The sequence below is a fragment of the Caenorhabditis elegans genome, chromosome IV, assembly GCF_000002985.6.
Source record: "Caenorhabditis elegans chromosome IV".
NCBI classification, from domain to species: Eukaryota; Metazoa; Nematoda; class Chromadorea; order Rhabditida; family Rhabditidae; genus Caenorhabditis; species Caenorhabditis elegans.
This window is the reverse complement of record NC_003282.8, coordinates 7,011,943-7,024,141: the sequence shown is the minus strand read 5'-3', so window position 1 is coordinate 7,024,141 and position 12,199 is coordinate 7,011,943. Positions and strand designations below refer to the sequence as shown.

At 34.1% G+C, this 12,199-nt stretch overlaps 2 protein-coding genes and 1 non-coding gene across 4 annotated transcripts; all 3 read right to left on the bottom strand.

Moving 5' to 3' along the window:
* Positions 1-3,931: 3,931 nt before the first annotated feature.
* Positions 3,932-6,516, bottom strand: gldi-4 (ZZ-type domain-containing protein). The gene is made up of 4 exons (NM_068685.8): positions 6,276-6,516; positions 5,444-5,667; positions 4,308-5,392; positions 3,932-4,261 (listed from the first exon to the last, which is right to left on the bottom strand). The coding sequence occupies exons 1-3, from the start codon at positions 6,475-6,477 to the stop codon at positions 4,322-4,324; spliced, it is 1,497 nt and encodes a 498-aa protein (NP_501086.1). The 5' UTR covers positions 6,478-6,516; the 3' UTR covers positions 3,932-4,261; positions 4,308-4,321.
* Positions 6,517-6,530: 14 nt separating this feature from the next.
* 21ur-11604 lies at positions 6,531-6,551 on the bottom strand. Its single transcript, NR_056099.1, has one exon.
* A 1,004-nt stretch (positions 6,552-7,555) lies between these two features.
* Positions 7,556-12,188, bottom strand: trxr-1 (the record flags this gene model as incomplete). Of its 2 annotated transcripts, NM_001307310.3 has the most annotated exons (7): positions 7,556-8,340; positions 8,388-8,594; positions 9,194-9,649; positions 9,797-10,075; positions 10,139-10,272; positions 10,326-10,988; positions 12,055-12,188. In NM_001307310.3, the coding sequence occupies 7 exons, from the start codon at positions 12,110-12,112 to the stop codon at positions 8,134-8,136; spliced, it is 2,004 nt and encodes a 667-aa protein (NP_001294239.1). The 2 variants fall into 2 exon arrangements, with proteins under 2 accessions (NP_001294239.1, NP_001293761.1); NM_001306832.3 differs by lacking the exon at positions 12,055-12,188 and having other exon boundaries at positions 8,134-8,340; positions 10,326-10,947.
* Between the last annotated feature and the right edge of the window lie 11 nt (positions 12,189-12,199).

Below are 12,199 nucleotides of genomic sequence, written 5' to 3'. Positions count from 1 at the left end.
ATCAGAGGATAGTTGAGATGAGATAAAGTGACAAATGATATCAACTGATGATGTCTGATAGTAGTGAATTGAAATAGAGTGTACATGAATTTTCATAGCCGCAGAGATGAAGACAGATTTTTGAAAATGTTTTGTGTAATGACTCATGAGGACAAAGAGAGGACAAGCATGAGCAAAACACGAGGCGTTTCCTGTCTAGGAAGACTGAATAAATAAACAATTATCATGTCCAAAAATGGAACAGAGCTATTGTGAATGTTGAGGAAAACAGTTTTGACGTGTTGCTATATCACAAACATTATGACAAAATTTACCACAAAATTTGCATTTAAAAATCGTTGATTGGTCTGAAGACCACATTCGAGAGGAAATTTGAATAGGTAGGTCAATAGAAAGGGCCATTAATGCTTTCTTTAAAAATTTGGCAATCCCGAATATGATTTACGAGAAATGGGAATTCCAGGAATTTTGATCAAAACGGAAACCAGACTAATAGTAAGGAATGTTTATATTTAGGTTTTGTCCTCATTTTGGGACATTTTTCGAATATCGAAAATACTTTTTTCTCAGTTTTTATACATTATTTATGGCGAAATATCTTCTGTATACACATTTTCAGCTTTAAAAATAATTTTCAAGCTCGGTACTAATACGAGTTCAGTCGTGCGTAAGTTGGCACAACTTGTAGCACCTCCCAATTTGTGATGGGTCTTCGTTTTTCGGTTCTTTTGAGTAAATATTAGAATCTCAAAGTTACTAGCTGGAATGTAGATAACGTCATTGAAAAGCTCAACGTGTTACCAAAAGTGAGAACAAGCGCTCATCCACTCTCGTCATAAAATAAATAATACCAAACCCACCGAAAAGTGAGACCCAATGCATTGAAGTGAAATATATCAGACTTAGAGATACAAACAAAAACCAGCAATGAAAGAGAGAGTGTATGGAATCATAGGAAACGCAGAGACATTGACGAGAAAAAGGGGCCATGAGCAGATGGTCATCGCCTCTCGTGACCGGAGAGATGACCGAAAATGTGAGGTTATGTGTGGATAAGAGAAGGAGGTTTATATTATAAATAATTGATGGTACATAACGAGAGAGAAAGACAATTCTAATGGTTCAAAAACCTTTTCAAACCCAGCTCAATGTGGCTGGCCTAAAAAGGGTAATTTAGTCAAAATAATGAGAGAGCTCTTTGAAAAGAGCAATACGGAAGATGGAAATATGAAGTTCAAAGTATCAAAAAAGGAAGTTGTAAAACAATAAAGTTCTCAAATAGACTAGTTTAGGTATTTTCTAAATAGTTCAAACTCATGATGTATTTGCAGAACCAGAAGGGAAAAAAAAATCAGGAAGCAAAGATACATTTCAAAATATTGCTATTTGTACCTCCTTATTCCTTGGCTCTATTTTCAAATTTCCAAACTGCGAACTGCAAGACCAATCAGCATTAGCTTCGTATACCTCTGAACCAATCAACAAATTGGCACAGCTCTAATTGATTCAGAAAAACCGGAGCTAATCGTTGATTGACCTTGTAGTTAATTTCTATTTTTCAAATAGATATTATGGTCTAATATCAAAGTTTACAAAGTAATTTTTGTTTCTGCGCTACAAAAACTGTCCTGAAAAGTCCACTATGAGCGACTAAAAATGGAAAAAAAGTTTAAAACAGAACAGGAGTTTAACGACAAAATACAACAGGAGAATGCGTAACAGCAGAAAAACAAGAAAAATGACGAGAAAACATGAAAAGTCTGGGATTAGTTGATGTCAATTCTCGTATTCTGAGAAGTGACGGCACGGAGAAAATAACAATAAGGTTTCATGCTGATTTGTTTCAATTTGTAGGCTGAATTTAAAACAACGCAAAAAAAGACTAGAAGCAGATATCTAATATCGAAAACTTTGCCGACTATTTATGTTTTGAAACAAAAAATGTAGTGAAAAGCTTTCAAAGTATCAAGTTACTTTACTTTCACATGAAAATTCGATTTCAATTTAATATTCGAAACTTTTCCACCCAATCCAGAAACTTTTCCAGACAATAGACACATATTTTAGCTTCCTTTGAATTTTTTGGTCACCCGAAATGAAATTCAATTATCCACTGAAATTTACAGCCTCGCACGTCAGATTTGTGGTCCGTTTCATAATATAATTATGGAGCGTTGTCAACAATATATTTTTAGATTTGTAAAAACTCATTTTGATCGATCTCACCGTTTCCAATTATAATCAACATAATCCATATGACAAGAAAAATCAACCACCACATCCACCAAACCATCTCGAAGCGAAGAAAACTATCGAATAAATTTAAAATGATAAGATTATCCTAATCTTGTAATCTGATTAGGAATAAAGTAACCACAAGTTCAAGCTAAAAGTTCGGCCTTCACAAATAATCATGTACGTGAAATTGAATTTCCCATACTGCCTCGTCCGGGTGAAATGCCTAATATACCGTATTTCATCAATTAGTATTGCACCACATTGTTTCACTTTGACAAGTTGGATGCAATACTATTAGAAAGACCATGGTAAGCATATTCAAATATTAGACTACAAAAGAGGGAATAAAAAGTAAAGTGGAATAATGTAACGTTTGCATGGCTTATATGTTTTCCGAATAAGTAAAATTAATGTAAAGTTGGCAAAGAAAACTAGATTCACTTTTCAACGGGCTTGAAATTGTTAAAATTTGCTTTTCAAGAGTGGTCATTTTTGATGAAATACTTTCGCAGGAACACTTTCACGAAATACACATATTAGCCAGTAATTCCAGATAACTTTTAAAGTTTAAATCCAGAGTTTCCCACACTTTCTACAAAAATTGCTCTTTTTCAGAAACTAAACGACAATTACAAGTATATGTGGCAACGTTAGAACGAGCTAAAAGTGGAAAAACATTCCTCGAACTCCTTATTCAAGTCGTAAATATTTTGTCTCTTCATGTTATTCTTCTCTTTTTTGTCACTTTCGTCTCTCGAGCACAAAAAAAATAAAAAGAAAAAGAGAAGACAAGGGTTGCATTTGTTTGGGTACATGTTTTCCTTTTTTAGTGTTCGGATCAGAAAGTCGAAAATGAATGAATGAAAACAAATAAATTTATGAAACAAATGGTGCTTTTGGGACCCAGTACACAACAAAAGCCGAGGGAGAACATCTTGAAAAGTTCTTTGATTTCTTAGAGTACAAAAATGTCTCTGGTACGAGTAAAACTCTGCCACAAAACCTTTGGTCTCGTCGATTTCGAATGAAAACGACTGAATGACCTTCATGTTTTCATGTGTTATCTCGTGTCAAACACACATGACACCTGGCAGACGACATGAAAATAATATATTTTCCCAGCTTATCAATCTGATTAATAGATGGAAAATTTCAGAAAGACACGAAAAGAAGTACAAAGTTTATTTTGAAAAAAAAGGACAAATATTTTCAAGTCAACAAGGTGTGTCTGGAACAATTCGTTTTAAAACAAAAGTTCAACCGAGGATCTATTGCAAAAACAATCCTTTTAGATACATTGCACTGGATATTTTTTGAAACGACTATTAAAATCAAATCTAAAAAGTATCTAGATGTCAAACAAAACTCCCAGAAAAACGGATGTGCGCCTTTTATACAGTAACTTCAAAAATTCATTGCAGCAGAATTTTCATCGATTTTTGTCGTGTCGAGACCCGGTACCGTACTTTTGGGACGAAACTCGCGAAATTAATCTTCTGGATAATAGTAGAAACGTATGTCGTTTTAGAAGGTTTGTTTGACATTTACATTTTTTTAAGATCTGATTTTTTAATTTTGAATCTAAAAATGAATTCATAAAGTTTACAGACTTTACAATTAAAGATTCTTTTTTTTTTTTAATTTTTTATCCTCCCCTGTCTCACTATTCTTATGTATATTGGCAAGCTAAATTCTGATTTTCAATTTATTTTATTAATGCGAAATGAAAAGATTCACAAAATTGGAAAATTACAATTTTAGACTTCAGAAAAAATAAAAAAATAAAGATAAGACAGTACAATGGAAAAATTTAGATATTTGAATTTTTGCAATTCTGCAAAACAGTCTGAGTTTTCTGATTTGATAAGAAAGTTGTTATGAACAATTTGAACAATTTTTTAAATATTTGGAGGATTCATGAGAATATTGAAATGCATATTATCGTTTGGAAAGTCCTTTTGAATTGGAATTACAGTGCTGGTTGAGAGTACAAGATGGAAGTTGAATCCTCTGTTTTTGTTATCTGAAATTGTTGATAAATATCTTTGAACCAAGGGATGATAACTCACATTCAACAATACGTTTAAGATTGTTTAGCCTCTTCCTCAACGACATCAAAATCGTCTTTCTCTTGGTCATCAGAGCTCTCAGACGAACACTCATATTCTTCAATGTCTTTGAGAATTTCAGCAAGATCACTCAAAGAATCTTCATCCGAAAAAATAGATCCGGGATAGTTGCTCTCAGCAGTTTCAACTTCAAATTCGACTTTTCTTGTAGTATCATCTTCGCTTTTCTTTCCATCTTTGACTTTATTAAAAATCGGTTCAAAACGATCCGAAAAGAAAGCCCTATTCGTTTCGAAGTTTATAGTTTCTTGCTTCATCATCTCTTCAATTTGTTCCTTTTGTTTCATGAGCGTTTCCTTTTCAACTCTGAACTTTTCCTTTTCTCTGATGAATTCTTGACGTGAAGCCGAAAGATCGAATCGAAGTTGCTTTTCGTGTTTATCGAGGCTAGATTCTGCTTTCTTGTAAAAGCGATCGCGGAAAGAAACTTTTTGAACTTTTTTACCATCAGTTGTATCTTTCAGTTTTGGATGCATTCTTTCATAAGTTTGCGGTTTCCTGCTAGACATGTGCTGAGCATACCATGGGTCCTCAATAATGTTTCGATCACTTTGTGCATTCAAATATCTCGAGACATTGTTCTTTGTTGCGATGGCTTGAGGGGTTATGCCCAATCTCCTCAAAGGAACCTGGATAGCTCTGTCACGAGAAGAAGCAATTGCTTGAACTTGACCGTTTTGATCTTTTACCTCCTCTGGGTTTTTGACAATCAAATGTTCGGGGAACAAAGTATTTTCTGACACCAATCGAATCAATGCATGCTGAGCATGAACTCCGGCAGCTTCACATGTTTCGCACAAATCGTAGTTGTAGCATATAGCACACTTGAATCGATGCCCAATAATCAAATCTTGGCACTTATCACATGAAGCCTCGTGAACTTCCTTGTTTTTGAAGGAGTTTTTGTCTTCTTTTTTGCGACACTGATTCTCAAGCTTCATTTCGGAAATATCCTTTTGAAGAGATTTGATTTCCAGTTGTTGCTTGTCTAGAAGCTCTTGAAGTGAGAGTTGTCCTTCAGCAATCTAATATAGTTTTCTTTTAGAAACAAGGGAAACGAATCAGAAAAATAATACCTCAGTATCCTTCATAACTCTCCATGCCTTGTCAGATTTCATCGTTGCCTTACATTCATTCACAGTCCGACCCAAATCATCCAACTTGGCAATTACCGAGACATCCAAGATTCTGACATGAAGAAATAGCTGAGGAAGTTGAGAATGATAAAAGCTCAATTCCGGGCGAATGTTGTTGTAGATCTCATAGCCACTGGACAGAACTACAGGGCCATCCTTGGTAACTGAAAATCATATCTGGTATAAGATGACTGACATTTTATATAGTGCCAGCTGAAACTCTATTCGTATTTCTTTTTTTGTAGTTTCTATTTAAAGTGAGCACAACTCAAATACTAGCTCATTTAGATTTGAAAATTTTCAACTAACAAAATTTTGCTCTTAACGATTTCTAAAATTATGTTATCAAACAAATTATCATAAATTCTTTGGAAAAAGTTACAGCAACCTGCGGTTGGGTTCAGATTAAATTTGATAAAACGATATATTTTCCCTATAACCTCTATTGTTCTACTTTGTTTTTTGTCAACTGTGTGTGCAACAACAATAGTTTTGAAACATCAAAAACTCAATTTTTAGACAGGTCAAATCACATCCAAATGCTTCAAAAATCTTGTCAGCCGATGTAACTTCTTTTCATAGAAAAACGGAAGCGTAGATAAAATTCAATTTTTCATAATTATAATTTTTCAGTTGATCAAATTTTGTTGGACATATTGATTATTGTGTTATACTATTTTGAACAACTCGAATAGTATCTGGAAAACCTAAAATAACCAATGAAATTCGCGCAGGCACTGTGCATCTAAATTTCATTTAAAAAAAAACTTACTGCAGCTAAACTCAAAATCAGCAGCCGAATGGATGGTGGAAGATCCCAACTCGACGAACGTTTTTCTGAGTTGATCGAGGACTTGACATTGACATGAGAGTTCCAATACAGCATTCTTGTTGATATCCTCATTGTATACACGCCAATGATAGTTAACCTTGACACGGCATGTTTTGTTATGTTCACGGCACAAAGGTATCATTGGGATGACAATTGGAAGTTATCAAGTTATACCAAGTTTCTGGAATTATTTATCGAAGTTCTAGAAATAGTTCAATATGAGAGAAAAATTAAGGAAACATTAATACATATTTTGAAACAGTGTGCAATTTCTATTTCGCATAATTTCTTTGCCTGTTTTTTAGAGAGAGGTTGCGAGTAAGATATTTATAAACCTAACAGAAAATGGCATTATAAACATTGAAGATATATATGCATAGAGGTTCTTCTGCCAAGAACGTTTGGGAAAAGAGCAAGGAGAAGTAGGAGACTCAGAGACAAAAGTGTTCCCCGCGCGGAAATGAGTGGTACCTCGAAATAGAAATCGATAAGCGTGTGCCCACTTGTCCGGGGGTACAAGGGTCAATTGGATTATGAGGTATTAAGTTTGGGCTATTATTATTAGAAATGAACCATAACTGGAGAATCTGTGGACTTTTTTTCTCCCGTAAAAAATTCCCCCATTTTTGCTGAAACGATTTTATTCAAAGTGACTCATCTTGCAAAATGACGAATCACAATTTACAATAATTTTTCGGCGACAGTTCAAAGGCACACGCTGTTTTTTGAGAGGGTCTCGCCGCGATCTCTGTTAAAATTATCGTTATAGGGGCAAATATTTACAGATTTGTTAATTTTTGGTAGAAAATGAAGTTTATAAACAACAATTTAACTTCTGTGCACAGAGAAAATCAGGATTTACCAAAAGCACCTAGTTTGGAAGGATTGACGTGAAATTCCAATCGGCCGCCTGCGCCTGCCTGCGTTTAATTTCGAAATGAACAAAGACTAAATATAAAGTGTAAAAACAGATTGCAACCTTCATTTGCCTTTTCTCCTCTCCGTCTCTTTCTCTCTCTGTTTTCGTTTCCTCTCTCCGTCTCCCAATTTTTCATTCTATTTCGGTTTTACATATGTGTATTCAAAAACGAGATAGAATTTTGGAAAAATATAAAGTAAATTTGGAGAGCGCCTAGAAACAGAGAAAACACAGAAAATCACGCGGAAAAGCTGTCGTACGCGGAAGATGTGCATGCATAATGATATCACTGAATTGGACATTTTTCGGTGTAAAATACAATTTATTTTTACAACACATACAATAAAAGGTAAAATGACCAAACAATATTGCATTTAAGAGAGAGAGTGAAAAAGGCTTGGATTTACCCAAAAATAGGGAAGAAGTACGGGATTGAAATTGAAAAAAAAGTGAGAGGACATACTTAAACACTGGATAAGAGAATAATTGTTCGTTTTTGAAAATTGCCAAGTAGAATAAAATTAAATCAAACTTTTCGCTTAGAAAAATTGGCAATTGTCAAGAACAAACAACCCTGAAGATTCGAAAATACAATGCAAACTATAATAAACAAATCATCAGGGGTGGTGGACGTTTTGGAGGCGCATCAGACCAGAGGCGCTCACGATGGAGTTTAGCCAAAGGTCGTCACAAAGCTGCCTCTACTAGCGACCACCGACGGTCCAATTTTGAAGAGAGTAGGTGATGAAATAAAATGACATTGAGATTTTAGGTTTATTTGTTTTTTTTTTTGAATTCATATTTTAAAAAAGAGATCCTAAATAAAATCAATGTTCATTTCATTCCAAAACCCAAATTCTCCCCCAAATTGGACCCTTCTTAACCTCAGCAACCAGAAGCTTGTAATTCCTCATCTCCTTCCTTCTTTTCAAGAGTCAACGTGGTGAAGTTCTCCGCGACAGTTGGATGAATTCCAATGAGACGATCAAAATCTGCTTTCTTTGCAGCCAATTTCAACGCGATTCCGAATCCTTGTGTCACTTCACCAGCATTTGGAGTGAGAATGTGGAAGCCCACAACTTTTTCCTAAAAAATCGGATATTAGTTTAACTTATTTCACTTTTTATTATTACCTCTTCATTTCTCAAACAAATCATCTTCAGATAGCAATGGTCCTTATCCATTCTTTCTGAAATCGTATATTCCAGTGGATTGAATACATTGTGATAGATTATAATGTTATCCTTTCCATATTTCATCATTGCATCTTCCTCCGATAGTCCACAGCAACCATATTCGAGAGGAGTGAAGACTGTTGTTGGGATTTGATCGTATTCCGTCTGAAAATGTTTGAAATTAAACTTTTAGAAAATATACAATTTTATTATTTTAAAGATGGAATAGCGCCGATGTGGATTTCAATTTAAACACACAGACTGGATCTAAATGCTGAGATAACACAAAATAAAAATTTTAAAAATTGCTAATTAACTTTGATAAACTTTTTTATTGTCAATAAATTACTCCTTTGAATTACCTAATTGTTCCTAATTTTCAAGTGAATAAAGGCTTTTTGTCTATAAAAGCATTTCCTTTTTATCTAAAATACAAAAATTATAGAAAATGGTTTTTTTCGAATTATCATCATACATCACACGACGCAAGTAATTGTTGTAATTGGAAATTGTAGATAAATTTTTGGCATAAAGTAAATGTTTTTATAGACATAAAACCTTTTTTGCTTGAAAATTTGAGGCACAAAAAATAATTTACGTCAAAATTGAGAAAAACCAAAGAGCAGCAATAGCGCGGTAATTCAAAGCGATTTTTTTCCAATTCAATGATTTTTTAAAGGTTTTTCTTTAGTGATATTTGGGCATTCAGGAGTTGTGCGAACTTTAAGGAAATATTAAATCCACATTTTTGAAAGTTCACAAACCAATTCATTTGCTCCATCGAAAATTCGTCTCATTAAAACTCTTCCAGCTTGAATAGCAACTGGAGTCAATTCAGGTGTTCCCTCCAAAACGTCACCAATTGCATAAACCCATGGAATTGTTGTCGACTGCTCACGTCTTCCCAGTACTTTCTTGCTCTTTGCTCTTTCGACACCAATCGTTGTAAGACCAACATCATCAGTTACGGCTTCCCTTCCAATTGCCATCAGAATCGTGTTATATTCCTCCGAAACTTCTTGCATTTCTCCGGTTTCTTCGTTCTTTTTCGGCCAAAATACTCGATACTTTCCAGCTTTTTCGTCAGTTTTTTCGTCGATTTGCTCGATTCTTGTCGGGACTCCTGCTTCGAATTTCATGCCGTAGGCGATCATATGCTTACGAATTCGTTCAGCCATATCTTGATCAAATCCACGAAGTAGAATAGAACGAACCATAACCTAAAAAATCAGAAATTAAATTTTTGGGATTTAAAAAAGGAAGTTGACAACCAATTTTTTTGTTTAAGATTAAAAAAAACAATAAAATTGTGGCTTTTCTGAATTTGAAATTATTTTTTTAACTCCAAATTCGTTTTTTACACTCACCGTAACATCAAATCCAAAACCGTGCAAAAATCCAGCACATTCCAATGAGACGTACGAAGCACCAACACACAAGGTTTTTCCAGGAGAATATGGAAGTTGGAACAAATCATCGCTAGTTATAGTGTACTCTTTCACTCCAGGAATTTCCGGATATTTAGGACGAAGACCAGTGGAGATTAAGAAGCGATCAGCAGTGAGTTTTTCAACTTTCTTCTTTTTATTTGTCGCAGAAATTTCAAATGGTCCAGTGAACTCTCCGTAGGAATTGATATACGTAACCTGAAAACTAGGATAACATTAATAAACATGAATTCAGAATATTTTCAATCTCTTAAAGCTTACCGTCTTTTCTCTCAATTGCACACGGTAACCCCAATTCAAAGAAGCGATATGATCTTGAACAGAATCACGCAAATGATTCCATTGATGCTCAACTTTCCCTTCCGGTAGTTTCCAACCATATTTCTTCGCGTCATCTGTAAAATGTTAATAACTTTATGTTATAATTAGAAATAATATTTATACTCACGAATAGAATGACCCAAAAGACTTGCTTGATGCATCAATTTCTTTGGAATACAACCGACATTCACACAAGTTCCTCCTAATCCCCAAGATGTTCCTTGTGGTGATGGTTTCACAAAATCCAGACATGCGACTTTTTTGCCTAATCGAGAAGCTTCTTTCGCTGCTGCAAGACCTCCAGATCCTCCTCCAATGACAATCAGGTCGTAGGTATGATCACGAAGCCATTCTTTCAAATAATCCTGCTTCAGAGCTTTAAGTTCTTTGAGACCACCAACAGCATTTCCTTTGATATACATTAGAGGCCACGAAGTGTGAAGAGTCAGATATTGAATTACTTTTTGTGAAGCTCGAGAGACTTGTAACTTTTTTATTTCCGGAATTTCCAGGGGTTTCTCGGCATCAGCAGGTTCTTTCAATGAATTCAAATAGGTCTCGAACTCCACTAATTGCTTTTCCTCATCTGAACTGTTATAGAAAATAACAATTTTCGAATTTGCCGCTTCTTTTAGTGCTTCTTTCAGCGGAATTCCTGGCGCATCAACGAGAGTTTCGCCGGGGAGAGTCGGGCTCTCCGCCGGAGCAGGACGCTTCGGCGGAGGCATTCCACTCGCTGCTACTCCCATAGAGAGGGTATCGCTCACGTGTGGGTTTGCCGGAGACGAAGCTGAAAAAAGAAAAAATAATGAAAACTATAAACTCTGTAACTATTAAAAAGAAGAGCGTTTCTGTTAAAATTAAAAATATTTGAAGTGAATTCGAAAGAACTGGTGATTTCTGTTTTATTTAATGACTAAAGAAACTGATAAAGAGAATTATACATATATACTAAATAACGGAAAAATGACTAGAAATCAAAAAATTCTTTGTTTGAACTGAACTTTCAAAAATTGTCAATAGAGCGCGATTCAATTTATCTGACAGCGGAATTGATTATTCGCAAAAAGCAGAATTCGGAAATTGAGTTCTAAATTGAAGGCGGATTTTACAAAATTGAAGATTTTAATTCAATTTTTTCATTTAAAATTAATAAAAATATAAAAATAATCAAATTTAAAATTCTTCAAATTTCAAAATTTTTGCAATGAGTAGAATGAGGCTTAATTGAAAATGTGTTTTCGGGAATCTATATCTCTGAACTTTCTATTGTATCTTGTTAAATATAAAAATCGGCAAATAGAAAAATAAAAAGATATCGAACTGAAATATTATACTAAACTGAAACACACAAATATAATAGATGAAAACGCGTTCAAGATATATTTATGTTCAATAAAACATATTTCAGAAAAAAATAGAATATTGTCTGGACGGAAATACAAGATAGTGACAAATAACTGTAGTTTTTCCTTATTTGCAGAATGGAATTAAACACATTTATGACGTAACAACTGTATTAAAATACATGTTTTTTATGTATTTTAATACAGTTGTGACGTCATTTTTCCACCACAAATTAGTTCCATACCGGTTGTTTTATCATTTGTTAAAATGTAAAAAAACACTTGCAGGTTCGGTTGGATATTGTGTTCGAAAGTTTGAGCTGAACTTTTGATTTTAAAAAAACTTAAATATTGTTTTTCTAAATTTATGAAAAATTGGATAGAATAATTAATTTATCGTTTTCGATCAATTTGAATGTCAAAAATATTGCAATATTTCAAACAAATATTTCTGAATATTTTTTTTTTTTGAAATAACTTAACAATTTCTGTGAAAAATCGATAACTAACCTTCTTGTTGTCTCGGCTGTCGCTTGAAGCAACCGAATAACTCGGTGAGAGATTTCATGCCATCTAAAAAATTCAATGAGTAAACAAAATTTCGTCGAACACAGTGAAATCGATAAATTAAACAAATCAAAGGCGGCTGACAGAA

Bases quoted from the DNA above. Each gene is read 5' to 3' on its own strand.
- gldi-4 (NM_068685.8), bottom strand. From the start codon at position 6,477: ATGATACCTTTGTGCCGTGAACATAACAAAACATGCCGTGTCAAGGTT. The intron at 5,668-6,275 runs GTAAGTTTTTTT...TATGATTTTCAG, and splicing joins TGATTTTGAGTTTAGCTGCA to TTACCAAGGATGGCCCTGTA. The intron at 5,393-5,443 runs GTATTATTTTTC...AAACTATATTAG, and splicing joins GAGTTATGAAGGATACTGAG to ATTGCTGAAGGACAACTCTC.